This window comes from Atta colombica, unplaced genomic scaffold (assembly GCF_001594045.1).
Source record: "Atta colombica isolate Treedump-2 unplaced genomic scaffold, Acol1.0 scaffold351, whole genome shotgun sequence".
NCBI classification, from domain to species: Eukaryota; Metazoa; Arthropoda; class Insecta; order Hymenoptera; family Formicidae; genus Atta; species Atta colombica.
In genome coordinates this window covers 181,683-201,000 of record NW_017259461.1, presented here as the reverse complement: position 1 = coordinate 201,000, position 19,318 = coordinate 181,683, and the positions used below count along the sequence as shown (strand labels likewise).

General features: G+C 32.4%; 1 protein-coding gene across 1 annotated transcript; it reads left to right on the top strand.

Annotated features, from left to right (window-relative positions):
• Window positions 1-4,612: 4,612 nt before the first annotated feature.
• Window positions 4,613-18,815, top strand: LOC108690771 (WD repeat-containing protein 63-like). Its single transcript, XM_018198237.1, has 13 exons — window positions 4,613-4,772; window positions 6,559-6,752; window positions 7,027-7,458; window positions 8,512-8,835; window positions 9,164-9,412; window positions 9,602-9,760; window positions 11,539-11,864; window positions 14,078-14,409; window positions 14,632-14,860; window positions 15,911-16,211; window positions 17,102-17,272; window positions 17,512-17,850; window positions 18,519-18,815. The coding sequence occupies exons 1-13, from the start codon at window positions 4,613-4,615 to the stop codon at window positions 18,813-18,815; spliced, it is 3,513 nt and encodes a 1,170-aa protein (XP_018053726.1).
• The last annotated feature ends 503 nt before the right edge of the window (window positions 18,816-19,318 follow it).

Here is a 19,318-nt window from a genome sequence, read left to right as displayed (position 1 = left end):
AACGGAACATTCTTTGCATCTCCGCGAAAGAAAGTGCCACTTAAAGCCTTGCGCCCGGCTTCGCTACTCTCTCTCTCTCTCTCTCTCTCTCTCTCTCTCTCTCTCTCTCTCTCTCTCTCTCCTCTTTCTTTTTCCTCTTACATTCTTTCCCACACCATTTATAAATAAATTATCTTCAGTTTCCTGTGGCGTTATGAGTATGATAAATTTAACGACAGAGGAGTATTATAATAACAATAAAGGAGATCTTTGTGTCTGTGGGCAGGAAATATTTGCATAGAACAGGAAATACCCATATATAATATAAATATAATTTAAAAATGCCAAGAATACACACGGAAAGAATGATTTTGTTGAAATATCTAAAAATTTAGTTAGATACAGATCTGAAAATAACTTTGTTGGATTTTGTTGAAATAATTACGTAGGAATTTCAAGCAATGATGAGCAATGCTGCAAAAAGTTTTGAAATTTTAGTAACTAGCTTAAGCGTCCTACATAATTATTTTGATGGTCCAACAAAATTATTTTTAGATTTAATTAAATTTCTCGTATCTGTCTAGCTAAAAATTCCGTAGCTACTTAAATTTCTATAAATACTTTAGCAAAATTATTCATTTCACTCAAACTTTTACGAAAACTATTTTTTTTTATTTTATTTTGTATTATTTTGTAAAAATATTAATCGATCGGAAAAATATAACAAATCTCTCAAAGATTTTATTTCAGTTGCTATTTTTTTCTGCATTTCTATCAAAAATGGCGAGGACTTTCTGGTGGTTTTCCCTTTGACCGATCAATCGTCAGTGAGCGCATTTCGGATCGTTTACGTTCTACATTGGACGAAGAGGAAAGCACCACTCGACATTTTGGCCCGATAAATGGGGAGACCGGACACAGGGAAAATACCATCTCAATTTGATTCGATTAAACAGGAAATAGGCAACGTGTATTTCCAATCTATGTACGGTATATATTTGCAATTGATTAATCGCCGTACAGTCCGGCCGCGGGGCCAAATTGTCTAAACGCCGGAATCTATTTTTCCAACGGGCGTGCGAATCGCCGATTACCGGTTCCACCATACGAACGCTGAAAATAACGATCGTCGAAGCATACGATCGCATACAAAATACGCGGTCGTCGTATATGCCTGTGAAAATAGTAATAATTTAATTACAAATTTTTGTACTGAAAGCGCTTTGCAATTGATATGAATACCTACTGGATATACCAGTATCGCTTTAACATAGCATAACGACACGGGATGATAGAGCCGACAGTCAAAATTTCCATTTTCACAGATTCATCTTATGACGTAATACACGTATTTTACAGTGTATAAATAAGAGCAATATAAAGAAATTCTCAAATATAAAAAGATGCGAAATTATATGTGAGCCGCGAGTACGCAATATCATTTTGCACGAAATTCTGAATTTCCTACTGTTAATAGAACGCTCTTAAAAAGGCGTGGCCAGCACTTCTTTCTTTTTACGATTTACCGACATCCACCGAGTACAAGATACATTTTTCAGGAAAGTGCCCGACGTCAAAAGGAATTGAAAATGCAAAGATAAGTCGTAAAATTATACTTATTCCTTCTAATAATCTGCTCGTTATGAATATTTGAAACTAGAAAGTAAAATGATGTGTAAGCAGAAATAACGTTATTGATCGAAAAATGGCTTTTAATAATCATTTCGAGTAAAGCTCTATATATAACTGAGTAACACAAAGATCTGCCATGTTTAAGCTAATAATCATTACTATGTTTACTTATTTATTGGTTTATTTATAAGGTTTACTTATTATTTATCTTCACTTATAACAATTATACTATATACAATTATCATTCATTAGACGATAGATCATCAGGTCAAAAATAGGGATCGAAATAGCTAATGAGAAAATTGTTCGGTATTTGGTTCAGAATTGTGCTATTCTTTTATAAATAGGGTTCTAATTTCGAAGTCACGTTGACGCTCTAGCTAATTTTTAAATACTATTTTTAAATACCAGCAAAACTATTTTTTTCGGCTCATCATTTCTTATTTTCGTTTTTTCTCGCTTTTATTTATTTGTTCGTTTTTAACTCAATAAATAATCGCTAAGTTGAGACAAGCGTCACATCATGCGGACATGATAATGCATGTCGCTGTGACAATGTTCTAATTGTGCGTGACAATACAGTTAAATCCATCACGTAAATGCAGCACATTTGAATTTGTCGAATATTTGACAACTGAACGCATTGTTTGGAACCGGCTCCACGCGCATTCGCGAAAGTCATAAATTTCGCCGACAATTAGAGTGCAAACTGTATTATACATTCGAAATATGTACGTATACATGTATAAACACGTAAACCACGAAAATATCTACTACACTGCGTGTAGAATGAAGTCATCATCTACGTCGTCACAATCTTGGATAAATATTTATCCCGTATTTAACATAGAGAACGACCCTGCACAATCATAACATCGTGACAAGGAATTGAGATGTATGAGAGTGTAAGAACGTTTGTCTCGATGCTATATCGTGAATGATAGAATTTGAAGTAGATGTATATTTTTATAATACACATTTAACACCGCATCTTTTCTTGCATTTTGTTAAATACATGTTAAATACATAAATAACATAGATTCATAAGTTTCCGAATACTTCTAAAAATTAAATAAAATACATATTTTTGCCAAAGTTTTTTTTACATTTTGGGGATGTAATTTGATCTTTTTTGACTATAAAAATATCTGTCATAGCTTGATATTGACATGTTGTCTAGAAAATTTACAATTTTTTTCATCAAAAAATCTCCACTGATGGATGTGAAAAGTGTCCATAGATCGTACCACAACTCTGGCGATGTTTATAAAATAAAGCTTGGAGAGAAAAATATCATTAGGTATATGTTTGAAAAATTAATTAACAGTGCCCAAAATATGTAAAGATTTAATAAAAGTAAAAAGATATTATGAAAAGAAAAAAATTGATGAGAAAAAAAAAGTTTTCCAAGCAATATATATCAATTTGTGACAAATATTTTTGGAACTTTTTAATTAAAAAACCAAATTATTATAGTTATGTTACCAAAATAAAAAATTACACAATACAGCGTGTTTTACTTTAAACTTTTTTTAAAAATATTCTGGAACTTTTAAAATCGTATATGCATTTTTTGTAAATGTAAAAACCAATATTATATAGTGAAGAAGAAAATTTCCTCAAAAGCATGACATAAATTATAAATTAATATTAATTAATATTAATTAATGTTAATTGAGGTTATAATGTTTTTAGTTATTTGGATAAAAATATTGCCAAATATTCGTTACAAATTATTGGTATCAGATTCATATTACTATAATAATTTATTATATTTGACAAATAAAAGTGGCAAACGAATAGTATTTTATGCCAAGTAAAATTGCATTTCAACAGCTGGCTGATGGAAACCTTTTAATTACAAACCCAGAATATTATACAAGCTAATTTCAGCGCTGCAATTGCATTATCTTTAAAAAATTCAAATAAAGAAAGTTTAATTTCTTTACAATTATTTACTTTTGAAATGTACATGTTACTACTTTGTAACTACTACAATGATAATTATAAATTCTTTTCCTAATATCATCATTATTTATTACGATAAATCTATTGTTAATTTGTATTTTTCACTTATCGATGTATCATTTTTAAATGATGACAAATCGATCGTTATTAAATTAATCATTAGATTACAAACATTACGCTAACAATACGCTAACGATGCGATATATCGAGTTTGCAAAATGAGTTAAGTGCATGAGCGACCCTTTTTCATTCGTCTGATATAAAAACAATTAAATTGCCCTCGTCGTTTGCGTTTGCACATAAAAATTTCGAGGGAAAAAATTGAAATTTCGAAATATCCATCCATTTTATGTTTAACGCGATGGACGAAGAGGCAAGTAAGAGAGAGAGGAGAAACATCGGATTCTCAACGGTGCAACCCATTTCAATGTTTAATCAAACTGCAAATGTATCCGACTTGAAATTTCATTAAATCTCGATATGCGTCGTTAGCGCTGCGTTACCGCTGTGTTAATATGCCTGCAGTATATAAATCAAAAAATTGTTGCGCTGGCATGAGTGCCATATTCGTTTCGCCGATCAGACGTGAAGACTTCTTCTATCATCTTGCATCGCATTCGAGTTATATTCATCATTTGTTGTATCGATTCGTACGCGCATTACATTATCCATGATTTTACTGCACTGAGAAAAAAATGCTATTGATTCAATTAAATTCTATATTACGGGCTGTCACTAACATAAGTAATTAATTCATGTATATTTTTATAGACATTAAGGCCTTAATTATTGAAATAATAATTTATGTCTTTATGTCAATAAAAATATACATGAATTAATCATGTTAGTGACAGCCCGTAATATAGACTTTAATTGAATCAACAACATTTTTTTCTCAGTATGTGTACATATGAACGCACGTAATTGTATAGTACCTGCATATCTTCGTTGATCGCATCAACATCATAGATTTATATAAATCTGTGATCAACAATCCCTGAAACGTAAAATAATCGAACGAGCAGTTTACGTCATGGAGGAGGAAATATACGAGGCAAATGAGAAAGAAATGGACGAGGCAAATGAGATCGATACCGAATATGAGTATAGATATGATCATCTTTTCAAAGAGGAACAATACTTCGACTCGAAGGAAGAAGAGGAAAGAGAGTGGGAAGAAGAAAAAGTACCGCGTAGGTTATATTTCCTTGAGAGGAAATTTGACATAACTGATGAATGTTTTATTGTACATTTGTTATTAATGATATGTGTATTTCTTACAACTACATCGAAAATTTTAATTAACATTCGCAAATAAATTAGAAAAAAATGCAAAATGTGGTCAGGACTAAATCTTGATATCTAAATCTAATAATATTTCTTTATATAAATTTTAAATACATCTTTTATTTAAATAAACCGATTAACTACCAGACTTGAAACACAATTATAAATTGAAACTAAAATAATATTTTAAATTAAATTCATCAATTAATAATGATGCTAATAATGATGCTAATATAATGATACAATATATAATAACGAAAAAAAAACGATTTGCTAAAATATTTCAAACTTGAGCTAAATATAGATTTGAAAATAATATTTGACCAAAATAATTACGTATACATTTTAAGCATAATGAGCAATGCTGCAAAAAATTCACATTTAAATAAACTAAAATCAATAATTCTTTTTATAATTTTGTCCAACTTGATACTTTATCATGTCATTCATATTTATGGTCAGCTAAATTTACGTCATTTTCATTGTTAACACAGTAACATTTTACTTTTTATATATTAATTACTGTGAGGGTTCTACTGGTTTTGATGAGCAGCAAAATTATTTTCGTATTTGTAATTTAAATTATTTGTAAACTAAATTTTTAGATATTTCAGCAAAATCATTCTTTCTGTATAAACATTTTAAAAAACATTACAAAGAATTTATTACAAAAATATCTAGTCATGGCTGAGGTGAGATTTTGAAAATATTTAAAAAAATTATTAAGCACCAGCCACGATCATATCTGCCGCTATTATTTACTTATTTGTGCTATTCATGTTATCTAGTTTAACTTATTATTAATTTAACATATTTGTTGATTATTTTAGTACTATGTGAGGAAAAAGCTAAAGTTAAAACAAAACTAAATACAAATTTAAGGCATTATTCAATATATTTTTTTTAATTTGCGTGTAATAAAAATATTCTGTTTGTTAACTCAAAACAAAACTAAATACGAAGTTTAAGGCATATTCAATATATATTTTTTTTAATTTGCGTGTAATAAAAATATTCTGTTTGTTAACTCAAAACAAAACAAATACTCTTTAATAGAAATACGTTCTGTTAAAGCATACAACGGACGCGTTCGAAGGAATAACGTCGATAACGTCAAATGTAGAAATATTGAAACTTTGTAACGAATGGGTTAAAATTATGTGTTGGACGAAGATCGATGATGCGTATCGGATACGCACGTCGGGTGGAAGTACGCATAGTGTTAACAATAAAACGTAAACTTAGCCAAGCGTAAATATGTTCAAATATAAATGACGCGATTTAAAATACCGAATTGGCACAAATAATGAAAAAAGATTATTGATTTTGATTTATTCAAATGTGAATCATGCGCATCCGATAAAAATGTTAACCGTGCTCAGAAAAAAACGTAGCAACAATAAAAACAAGTAACTATAAAGGTGTTTTAATAAAGCAATTTTATACAAGATTCCACATATAAAACTTGTACAGTTGTCGTTTTCATAATTGTATTATCATTTTTTCTGAAATAAACTAACTGAATATTTTTATTATTTCGCTTTATTAATTTGCTGTTTCAAAGTCTATTGATCAGGAAATTAATTGTTTAATAAATAAAATTCTGCTATGTTATCTTAATAATAATTGGAGAACTAAATAATTTTCTTACTATCTAAAAAGTAGTCGTGAATTATTTCATTGTTCTATCAGCTGTAGAAGATTGGGAGAAATTAGCGAAGAAGAAAATTCATATAGAAATGGATGATGAACTACCAGCGGGAAGACGGAAAACTGTCTATGAACTCGGTGGTTACTCCTCTTCTCGACCGTCGGTGAGCGACATTTGGAAAGCTGACGCGACGCAGATAACCAAGCCAAAGAAAATTCGATATTCCGTGTCGATGGTGAATATTTCAGCGTGCCAGCGATTTATTCTATTTTCAAAACTTTCAAATTATTGAATTGTTCTGTCAAATAAGATTTTAAAAGTATTCACGGCAAATATTCTGCAGATTTATATCTGAATAAGAGATAAGACGTTATTAGTTTTGTAAATGTATCAAATATATTTAACATTTATTTTGATTTTTATAATATCGACAAAAGAGGCATTTCAGGAGGAAGAATAAAGAATATTAATACAAAGTTAAATTTACGTTGATTTAATCTTACAATTAGGAAATACCGGGGCTTTCAAGAATCGATCTGTCACCATTGACACAGAAAATCGTGGGCTGCATCATTGGAGAGAATGTTACCACAGAATTTCCATGGGTGCGCGTCAGAAAAGACGTCATAGAAGACAACATAGACTTACATTCTGAGAGCAGTGACTTTCTGGTAGTAAAGGACGAGGTTCATGCATTTCCTGATGACAAGATTTTCATCGGATACTCTCCATCCCTAACTGAAAAAAGCCAATTCTGCATTGTTCTTACCGAGGAAGGCAGAGACGCTGTAGAGAGACATATACATAAGCAAACGAAGGAACATGAGAATCGTGTAAAAAATGCGATCTACAAATTTCCTGGTCAATGGCATGACTTGGGAAGTGGTGCCGACGTTGATGCCAACGTTGTCAAGAACACAAGACCGTTATTCGAGATTGAGGTTTTTGTACTAAAAGAAAAAAATAGTTTTAATTACCATAATTTAACTGTAATTTATATTTTTAGCCAATTACATATATATTCTTTTCATTAGAAGTAATATAATTATTATATATCTAACATTATAGCAATAATAACTATAAAAATAGAACTTTTAATTGTAATTATTCTATCAATTGTAGTTACAAACTTTCTTCTCAGTGCAAATCATTAAAGACTCATAGTCTAATTTATTAAAGAGTCATAATTCTGGTTTTGGACACATTAAAAATTATATTTGCGGTTTGACATTAAAGAAATTACAATCTGGTCATTCTACTATTCTCCAAGAATCAAAATTCATATGAAATATCATTTATTAATTTACAAAAGATATCGCTGTTTAATAAATAATTAGAAGATTTATTATGATAATATCTAATTTAGTATTTTAAGAACTTGAAAAAAATTAAACTTGAATTAAAATAAGTATATTGAAAATACTATACTGAATTCTTTAATTGTTAATAAAAATCGATATGGATAGGACATGTTGCATATCACATTGGCGGATCCTGACATTAGTGCTCTCGTAACTTTCGTCAAACGACGCATCATGACTTTCATTGCGCCGTTGTCAAAACTTCCTGCCGCGACTTGCATGTCAATTCAATTTCATGTTCAAGCGTTAAACAACACAATCCTCACATTTTTCAAAATTTTTATTACGTTTCGACAGCGCATATTATGCGATGAATATTGATAGTTTGCGTTCACTAATTCTGAGTCGCAGTATTACAGCGATTATCGTAAATTTCTATTAATTCCGCCTCTATAAATATTAGCCTCAGTGGACAGACAATAATATTACAGCGGTGTTCACAAATCGCAATAAATTATTTATTAATCATTTTATCCTGATTTCAATCAGGCAAGAAGCAGTTTATAAATCCCACAATGCTCGTGATTGTTTAATCGTATTTATGAGAAGTACTATATGGGAGATATATCGTATGACCCGCACCGTTGCTGATGTACCGGGTGATTCATATCTTTCGCATTTAATTATGATCAGGTTCTGTCTACCGCTGATTTGCTGAATATGCCGATAAATCTAACGGACAGGAAGGCGGATGATCAGAGAGACGGATACATTGAGCTGCTACCGAATACCCGACAAATATTTGAAAATGTACAACGTAAATTGGTAAGCAGGTATACGCAAGTGACGCCGATCATACGACACAGCGAGGCACAAACGGCACCATCGATATCTGTCAATTCTTGGTACCAATATCTGTACGAATACGAGACAGTCGATTTGTCTACTTATACCGAGGATAAGATAGAGGCCTTAAAATATTTTTTGAAACTCTATACTGATGAAGTGTGCGATCAGGTAATATTACAAATTCATTGATTACAGTACTTTAAATAATATATAATTAAAATATAGTTAAAACACAATAAAAATGTAATTATAATTAAAATATAATAAAATATAATGTTATAATATAAATTTATTGACTTATTTACAACACTTTAAATAATGTATAATTAAAATACAGTTAAAATCTAATAACATATAATTACAATTATAATTGAGATATATAATGTTATGTTATTATAATTTAATTACAAGATTATAAAAGGATTTAACTATTTTTTTAAATGAGAACTTAAAAGATAACGATATTTCTTATTTATCTACAACTATTTTGTCACAGGTTTTAATGAACTCCACATGGGATATATATACGAACGATTATGCAAATTTGGTACGTAGTGAAAAGGATACACAGAAACTTTTGCCTATAGGCTACGAAGAACATCAAAGCTACTACGATGGAGAGATCATTGGGGATAAGGTTATCAATGATCTCTGCTGGCATCCATTCTGGACCGGAACGGTGATAGCTACGTATACGCAGCATGCGAAGGGCGAACATTTAATAGGTCCCAAAACTTACGACGAGGTTTGGCAATTGCAAATTACTTCTAAAAATTGTATTTATTTTAATCATAAAATTGATATAGCTGGCTTTTTCCATCTCAAAGAAAATTTTATTATTAATGTAGAATATATTTTTCTATTGACAAAATCACACGCGCGTAATATAATTTTAATGTATTATAATTTACACAAAAAACGTTCTTATGAACAGGTATTTTTAGCTTGCGAGGGCAACAATAAAGTATTGATATGGTCTTTCGACGACTGTTTGTCACCTAAACTCATCCTTGAATGTCCACGAGAAGTGACATCCGTTTCGGTCTGTCCTATCGACAGTAGCATCATTATAGGTGGCTGCATAAATGGCCAGGTGATTAAAATAAATTTTATTTTTTCCTCATATGTTTTTTGTGAAATAAATCGTTGACTGATAGTTGGATTACTCGAGACCAAATGGCTATTCATTAGTCTTTTAAGATTATTCACAAGTGTATATATCCTTCCATACTGCAAGGATGTAGAAAGTATAAAGCTTAAAGCTATTGCTTTTTTACTGTTTCATGTACTATATATTTGGAATGACATTTTGATTATTCGATAGAGTATTGATAAAAAATGACACAGTCACAATCCTCGAAATACTATTAAATATTAAAAAATTAAATTTAAATCAATTTCTTAAATCAAATAATAATTTTTTATTTTTAATTTTCAAGTGTCAAAATTTTAATACAAAATACGTGATTAAAAATAAATTTATTTATTTATTTCTATGGTAAAATTACTTAGTTTCAAAGTAAATACGTTTTTATTAATATGTATGCTTTAATTAAATATTAAACTAAATTTAATACTATTTATAATTAACATTTAAGCACAAAGATTCACTTCAGATCAAGTAGGAATTCTCTTATTTAATTAAATAGATTTAATATTTCTTCATTTAAATCTTTTAACTTCATTGTTTAGTTCAACTCCATTATTTAATTAAATTAACGACATATTGAATAAGAGTAGTAAGAATTTATAGAAATTTATAGAAATTGTTGAAAATAATCCAAATTGAATATAATTATGAATTTAACAGGATACGTCTTTTTCGAAGGTTAAGAAGATTGAAAAAAAATTGGAAAATAATTTGATAGCAAAAACGCGTATGAATTTTATATTTTCCTCATTTCGCAAACGAATAGCAATCCACCAATATCGATTAACCCGTTATTGCGATGCATCCCGAAGCATTCGCATTCGCTTGACACGTCATCCCCGCGAATGAATAACGCGACACGCGTGTGTACGTAAACAAATTCTTCCGACAGACGCGGCAATCCGATGGAACACGATCGGTATCAATCACGTATATCGAAAAACACATCGTGATGGTGCCGTGGATCCACCGGGTGTTCCCCAGCTTGTCACCGCGTGCCGCCTCCGTTTCGGACATGAAAATTCGAAAAGTACGTCGGCAATCATGGCGGATGCGAACAACAAACGTAACGTAAATATCGTATGCAAGCGGGATCACCTATCTCCATTAATCCATCATGATTCTCTCGTTGCTTTACTTGGTGTTCTGGATATCAGGTGACACCTAGAACACCCGTCAATCGATCAATCAAGTATTGTAAAATGCGCTGATTAAAAATGCGCAACAAATATGAATAATGCCGAGAAATGCATTATTCCTGCTCGTGAAAATCAAGTAAAAGAAACTGTGGATGTCCGAAATATTAAACTTTTCATATATTTTTTCAAATAGATTGTTTCACAAAAATAACAACATAAAGTTCGATCAGTTTTATTCAGGCTTACATACTTCTATTATCGAAAAAAATAAAATTTAATTTCTTTTATTACAAAAAAAAATATTTATTTTTATTGAGTTCGTTAGCGAATATTGTTTCATATTTCTAATTTCTATCAATGCTCTACTGTCTAAATTGAAAACTGCGTGCATTTTCTTAATTGCCCAACATTATTTGTGAGCTGAAATTAGCAAATTTTAGACAAGAAGAAGCGTCTGGGAAAATGTATGGGGAAAACATCTCGTTACAAGCTGCAACCGTGAAACTCAAAAGTCTAGACTATAGTAAAACGAGGAGAGGGAGGACGAGTGAATGACGATAAAATCCATCCATATTGCCGTAGATCGCCATCTGGCACATTCCCGGCAAAATCGAGCAGGTAGAGACTGTGGTGACGCAGACGAGCGCCCAAGTTAAGTACAGCATCGCGATGAAGAGCTTGATGACATGGATGCGCGAGACGACGTCGTTGATCAGTCCGACGGCGATGTCCGCTCTCAAGTACAGCCAGAAGGCGGACATCACCCAAATAGTCTGGGTGCCCTCGTATCACAAAGTCGACAAAAACGGCCGGATCTTGTCCTTACCGGAAGACGCGCCTCTAGATGATCTAAGCTATCAGTTTGTAACCGCTAGCAAGGACGGCACCGTCGCCTTTTGGGATCTTAAGTGAGTATCGTCTTTGCTTGTCGATCTTTTAATATTTATTATTTAACGGATGTTCTTATTTCTTAAATATAACATTTTTAATTGTTAACAAGTCTTAATTTACTATAATAAATATAATATTTGTTCTACCTAACATTAATGTATAATAAAGTAATTTCTCATGTAATACATGCAGAAAAAGCATTTTATTTTATCTTGCTGCATTATACAGAAAGTAAGTGCTTTTGTATTTACATAATATAATCGGATCATATTAAATAAAAAAAAAAGGAATATGAAATTGATAAAATATAATATAGCAGGAAAATTATAAAATGAAGATTATAATCTTCCATTTTGTATTTTATCAATTTCGTATTCGTTTTGGATTTAGTATCCGATTATATTAGGTATATAAGTACAAAAGCACTTATTTCTTACATAATGCATTATTAAGATGGAATAAAATGCTTTTTCCATGAATTATATGGGAAAAGAGCTGTTTTCAAATTGCTATATCTCAAAAACGAAAAATCATATCGAAATTTTTACAAAATTGTGATGTGATAATTAAATCACAAGACAACACGGATTCGTGTTCATTAAGCAAAAATATCAAATATAATTATCCACATTCACATGTTACAAAATGAACTCGGACAATGTAATTTTCTCATATTTTTTTTACTTTCGTCCACTCAATTTTCTATAAACATTTTAATTCTTCTTATTAAATACTGACGACTGGCGATAAAATAGTTGTCGTTGTTCATCATTTGTACGTACTTCTAATAATAGAAATTTCATCAAAATATATATCGGGTAGTGTTCTTTGTAAGTAATATATTTTTATTTAGGTTTAATATTGAGGATGGCAGTAAATTATCAATGGTTCTGTAAGAATTAAGGCGAATATTGACATTATTGATATTCTGTCGCATTGCACGAGTAGTTCCATCGGTTAAGGATTAAACGTGAAGGAACTAAACGTGACCTCCGAAGAGTCGCATCGAATCGATGTCGATTCGTCGGACGAATTTTCCTATGAACTACGGCGCCATTCGACTCAAGGATAAGAAATAAAATATTCAACATAATATTCTCGATGTAATGGAAGAGGATTGTTTTCCTTATTTTTCACTTTCGCAATACCTAGCATCGTCGTGTCAGTGAAAATGTCACATCGTTTTTCTTAAAAATGCAAGAACCTTGAATATCGGCTGACGTATGACGACTAGGCTCTCGATCTGAACCCAGCAATTGGTAACCAAGATCCGGAGCCATCGTATCTCCTGAGACTGGAAGTTAGCGACTTCGAATGTTCGACTGGCGCGAAACTTGTCGCAAGCGAAACGTTAAAGAGCCGAGCTCCGTCTCTTGCCTTTCAAGTCCTTCGCTCCGGACGCGAGACGACGAACTGCCTTCCGTTTCCTTCCCATTCCCTTTCCATCCATCCTTCTCGAGAAACTCTCTCGGAACCGTAATGGTCCTGCGACTTGACTCACCGTCGCTTCTTGATTCTCCGAAGTTGGCGTTTATATGGTCCGAAAATGGATAGACCATCCCTCCATAATCGTTGATCGGTATTCAGTTCTCGCTCGTTCTAACCATTCCCACGTCCCTTGCCGTAGTCCAGAGTAGTCCTCCGGACCTGCTAACTCCCAAGCACTCCTTGGCCTCGTCGATCTCTCTGCTCAGTAGGGTGCGAGGGAGAGTCGCTCTTCATTTCGGCCGTACCACAATGGCTATGTAGATGGTCCAATACTAGTGAATTGTTTCCTCACTTGATTCGAAATTGGTACGATATTTACGAGATTACACTCTATTCTACGCCTTGCTGAGAGAAACGAGCATGTTTGCGTGAAATTGCACCGACAGAGATAAACTTCCGAACAAGTAATAATTGATAAAAAAATCTTATAATAAATTTACATTTAATAGTTGATTATAAAAGTTTCGTTTTTCTGTTATATAAGATATTTGAATAAAAAAATATACATACATAAACAAGCGCTAATTTTCTAATTCTAATAACTATATAGATGAAAAATTTGTTGAATTAACACATTTTATTTGTCTCAAACAATACATCTAAAGTTTCGTGTTAATTTAACTTAATTTAATTTAATTGATTTTATAATACAAATATAAAATGTTTTTTTATTATATCTCGTTTTTATTAACGAGAAAACGTTGAAATTTTTTTTTCTTGACGAAGAACGTTGATCTGAAAGGTGGCGACCTATGGAGAAGGCTATTCAGCAAGTTCGTACCGGACGAAAGATTCATCCAGTTAATCAGAAATCCATGGCACAGCCGGCATCGCCGTTCAAAATTCTCGATCGTGTCTTCAGGCCCTACTATAACCTCGTGATTCAATATCCGGATGAGAGTCGACTGCTCGTGATAACGACTCTCAGCATGTACAATCCAAAGTTTCGCAAGGAACAAGTTGAACCGTTCTCGATGACAAGAGACGATCTCACAATTAGAAAATATTACAGACCCATAATCGAGAAGGCGAACTATGTCATGGAGCCAAAGATACTCATCGGTACTGTCGAAGGTAAAACGACTTACATAACATTTTCTTACTCAATTTCCGATCGTTGACAGGTTGAGACAAGCGACGCGATTATACGAGTTCATTAATGCAATTTAGATGTGAGATTAAATAAATTATAATATAAAATTAAATTAATTATACTTGAATCTCCCTAAATAAGATTGATCTAATTTTATATTAATGGCAGTAAAAAGTGGATTTAAGCGTAAACGACGGCAACAGGTGATTTTGGTTGCGTAACGTGGACCGGCTACGAATCCACCACCGATGCGGGCATGGATCGCGAAACGGCACGATGGCTCTGGATGAAGAGGGTGCATGACGGACCGGTTACGCACGTGGTCAGATCCCATTATTACCATCAGGTAGTGGCCACAGTAGGAGGCAAGATCTTCGCCGTGTGGCGGGACGATTTCGCCGAGCCGCTCATTTGGAAAAAATCCAACGTTCGGTAGGTGAAAAATTCGCGCAGGACCGTCTGACTAAAGTAAACTGAACCTTCGTTTCCGCGTCAGAGTAAACTCCCGGGTGTTAAGTGATTCTCGCCATGCAGAGAAGAGAGAATGGCAACGAAAATAAAAGAAAAAGGAAAGAGAGAAAGAGAGTTGTTCGTCTTGAAATAAACACAAACACGAGCGAGAATTGCATACGGAGAAATTACTTCTCAAGGAGCAACGTCAATATCGTGAGAGTTAACGAAACATGGTCATGAATATACATAAACGCGGTAAACACACGACTCGCGTAAGTTTTGTTCGCGTTTCATTCGGAATAAAAATAACAAGTACGAACGCGCGCAATAAATTGCCGCAGTGTACAGAATATAATTGCGATGATAGCATTTCGTATTGCCCGACGTACAAGCATTGACGCGTAACACCCGTCTGCTTGCTCGTTTCACGCGCAATAGTTTTCGATAAAAGTCGAACTTTCGATATGATCTGCATGATAATATGATTATAAGTTACATTTACAGCCTGTGCGCTCTACTATTCCGTTAATGAAAGCTCGCGTGTTTTACTATTTCGTTAATGAAAACTATTTTCGATGTATCGCTGCACACGGTCGATTCAATAATCGTTATCGTTGTCTAGTGTACCCATATTCTCTCGATTCTAACACTCAACAGACAGTTTATTCCGTCTCATTAACTCTATATAGTTTTAATTATTTTAGAGAGACAGCGATACATATCTTCCATTTAAAATTATCTCAAAAAATCAGTTCTCAAGTACAGGATAATAAAAAATTTAGTTATAAAGTTTTGTATTTAATTAAATTATTAACAACGAGGTATTTATTAAAAAAAAAAAACAAACTCTGAACTATTATAACTATATTTTATTAAATATCAAGAAGTAATAATTAACATTCAAATAGATAAATAACTATCTTAACTTTCATATAAAGGCTTTAAGATGCTTCGCCTTATCAACATAAAAAACAGGAAATAGCATTGATTTAATGCTGACCAGCGTCACTTGTCTTTGATCAAATGCAGCTACTCGGCGTGCTCATGGGGAATTATACGTCCAACTGTTTTGATTTTGGGGCGAATAGACGGTACCGTAGAAATTTGGGATTTCGAAGTCAAAAGTCACGAGCCAAGCTTCATGCAAAGTCTGTCCGGACGGATAATTACAGGCATCTATACTCACGAGCTACCGCTGAAACCGCAGTGTATTGGATTTTGCGACTTCAATGGCTCCTTAAGAATGTTCACGGCGCCGCGTGTCTTACTGATATACGACGTGGGCGACATCGAGTGGATGAAAAAGTTCATCGACCGACAGGTTCAAAGGGTGAGATAAAAAGGAGCGTGATAGCGATATATCTAGAATGTTATTGATTAAACGTCTAAACGAAATAACTTGAGATTTATAATATCAAAAGCAAAATATCTTTATTAAATAAAAGGATTCTATTATATATTTAAAAAAAGATAGTAATTACATTAGTTATCGAATTCAATAATTCCGTAACAAAATAATTAACTAAGTTTCATTACACAAAAAGAAAATTTTGCTAAAGTATAATATTTAAAAATTTAGGTAGATACGTATCTGAAAATAATTTTGTTGGATGAAAATAATTATGTAGAAAAAAATTATGATCAATGCATGAGCATTGCTGAAAAAGTTTTGACTAGTAATCAAAACAGTAAAGTTTTGATTAGTAATCAGTTTAAGCGTCCTACAAAATTATTCTGATAGTCCAAAAAAATTATTCTCAGATCTATATCTAGCTAAATTTTTAGATACTTCAGTAAAATCATTCTTTCCGTGTAGCAATGATATAGTAGCAATAATATATTTTCATTTTTACGAGAACGTCGTTTCACACAACATAAATCCCATAATTTCACAACATTACAACATGTGTTATATTACATTTATGTTATTGAGTGTAAAATTATAACGTTGATGTTATGTTACTTCTAGTTGATGTTTATTGAGATGTATGTAATGTAAATTTCAATGCGTATACATATTTATTCGCTTCATAAAACCTTGTGCTTTTATAAGACGAAAATATATCCGAACTTAACGGAAATCGTGTTCATAAAAAAATCTTTCTTTATGCTATTACTTTTATAGTAACTTATCGTAAATTTTACTGTAAATTTAACAGTAATAAAAATTTTTTCGTACCTTGTATCCGTATATGATTGTCTATTTCCATATATGATCAGATAAGCGAGTTTCAAGCCTGGCAAGAATCATGGAGCGAATCAAATCTCGAAGATATCTTGATGAAGAAGAAACTCAAAAAAATGAAAGAGGAGAAAAAGCATCTGGTTGAAGAGAAGAAAACTGATATGATCGATGTGGCGGTTCGTGTAACTACACCTACAAGACCTGCGGTATACGATCAACTTAATATTCCACATTAATAAATAATTCAATAACTTTCGTTCTATTCATAGCGTCGCTTCGGGCGGTACTTCGCACTAGGTAATTGCACCTGAGCGAATCGAACGTTTACAGCCGTGTAAATAACGGTGCCTCTCGTAAATTCCTGGTGCTAGTTGGACACATCTAGAGCAGAGAAAAGGAAACCGATCTTTCTTCTTTTACTAAGTTAATTTCGTACTATTCATAGCGTCGGAAGCCCTGGCAATTCATCGAGGAAGCCAGGGAACGGTGGATGTCAATGGAAGTAAAACGCATGCAACGACTGATCCTGGAGAAAAAAGGACTTAGAAAGGACGTCCTCGAGAGGCAGCGCGCGCCGGTTCTTAGATTGCGACAGGAGGCGAGGACAAAGAAGCATAAGATACGCGAGATCCTGAGTCTGCAGGACAGGATCTTTGAGGAAACCGTCGTGTTCCTCTTCCCAGAGCGCAGAGAAACTTTGTTGCCGCCTTTGCCAGTCTCTGCGGCCGACAGACGCTTAACGATCGACGAGTTCATTAAGGGGGAAACCGCTCTTCGAAAAGAAGTACGTCAAGGGAAACAATTAATCTTACGGCCATCTTTTTGCAAATAATTAGCACGGTGTTGTACTTCATAAATAATACAAAAAACACTTGCTCAAATAAAATGTACATTACGACGTAAAACGATGTAAAAGTATCGATGTGATAGCGCACAAACAATTAAATGTAGTATATACTTTTTAGAGACTATGTAAAACGAAAAATATTTTTTTATATTGTTTATGTCCCTTCTTTTATAAGTTTTCCATTTATATATATATATATATATATAAATTCATGCTGTTTCACTATCAGTTTTTATTAATTTTTTTATTCTTTATTTATTTATTTTTCTACTGAAAAGATTGTATAAAACTGTCTCTAATATATCATTAAAATAAAAGTTAATTATAACTTTTATTTAAAAAAAAAGATGTACATACATATAAAAGCACGACTGGAATCTTTCTATTTTAAAGAAATATTTAACATTTTAATAATGAATATATAAATAATAAATACAAAAATAATAAATACAAAATGAAAAGATGAACAAGAATGTAAGTTAAAAGTTTACCTATGATCTTTAATTTGCACTTTTTTCACATAAAAATTCTGTAATATTAAAATATTAAAATTAAATGTAATATTAAAATTACAACTCTGAAATATTAAAATATTTCAACACAAGTGTGCGAACAGCATTAGACAACTACTAACAACTAATTATTTTTTCTGTAAAAAGGACGTTTTTGCTGATCCTGAAGAAGAAATTATGTACAATTTTCTGGAAGTACAAGCCGAAGCTCTGGCTAAATTAAAGAGTACGCCTTTCGAACGCACGTTCGACTGGCGTAAAGTACTCGCGCAAGGAAAGTCGAGGAGAAGATCGATGGACATCGAACTCAAGAAGTTAAACAGACTGAAGAAGACGTGCAAAGTGGACGGTACTGTAAACGATGCATCACGTCTTGTCGGCAACGAATAAAAGGTGTATGAAGATACAGCTTTATTTTACATTTTGATTTGTGTTTTATTAATTTCTGAGATACCAGATTTGTAACTCAGATTTATATGAATTTGTTTTTCGCTCGTTTATATTTACGAAGAGAAGAGAATTCTCTGGACAGAAGATTAATTTGATGTGCTAAACAGCATGACATAGCAATTTCTGTATCAATTTATTTTCCAGTTGCACGATGCTAAAAGTTCGAACGCGCAACAACCATTTTTGATAAGTTTAGGTAACTACATGTGATGTATCATAATTCTGTAGTGTTGTTCCACGAATCTAGTCATAATACATTTTAACAGAGCTACAGCCATTTTTCTTTCTAGAAATGCCTTTGTGACTCTAAAATTACATCCATAATTTTAATTGCATTTCTGATAATGCATGTCCTAATGTAATAGTATTGTTGGAAAATGAAACTATGTGTACTCGTGTCGTGTAAGTTTATTCTTAGGGGTTCCTTTTAATTCCTTTAATCA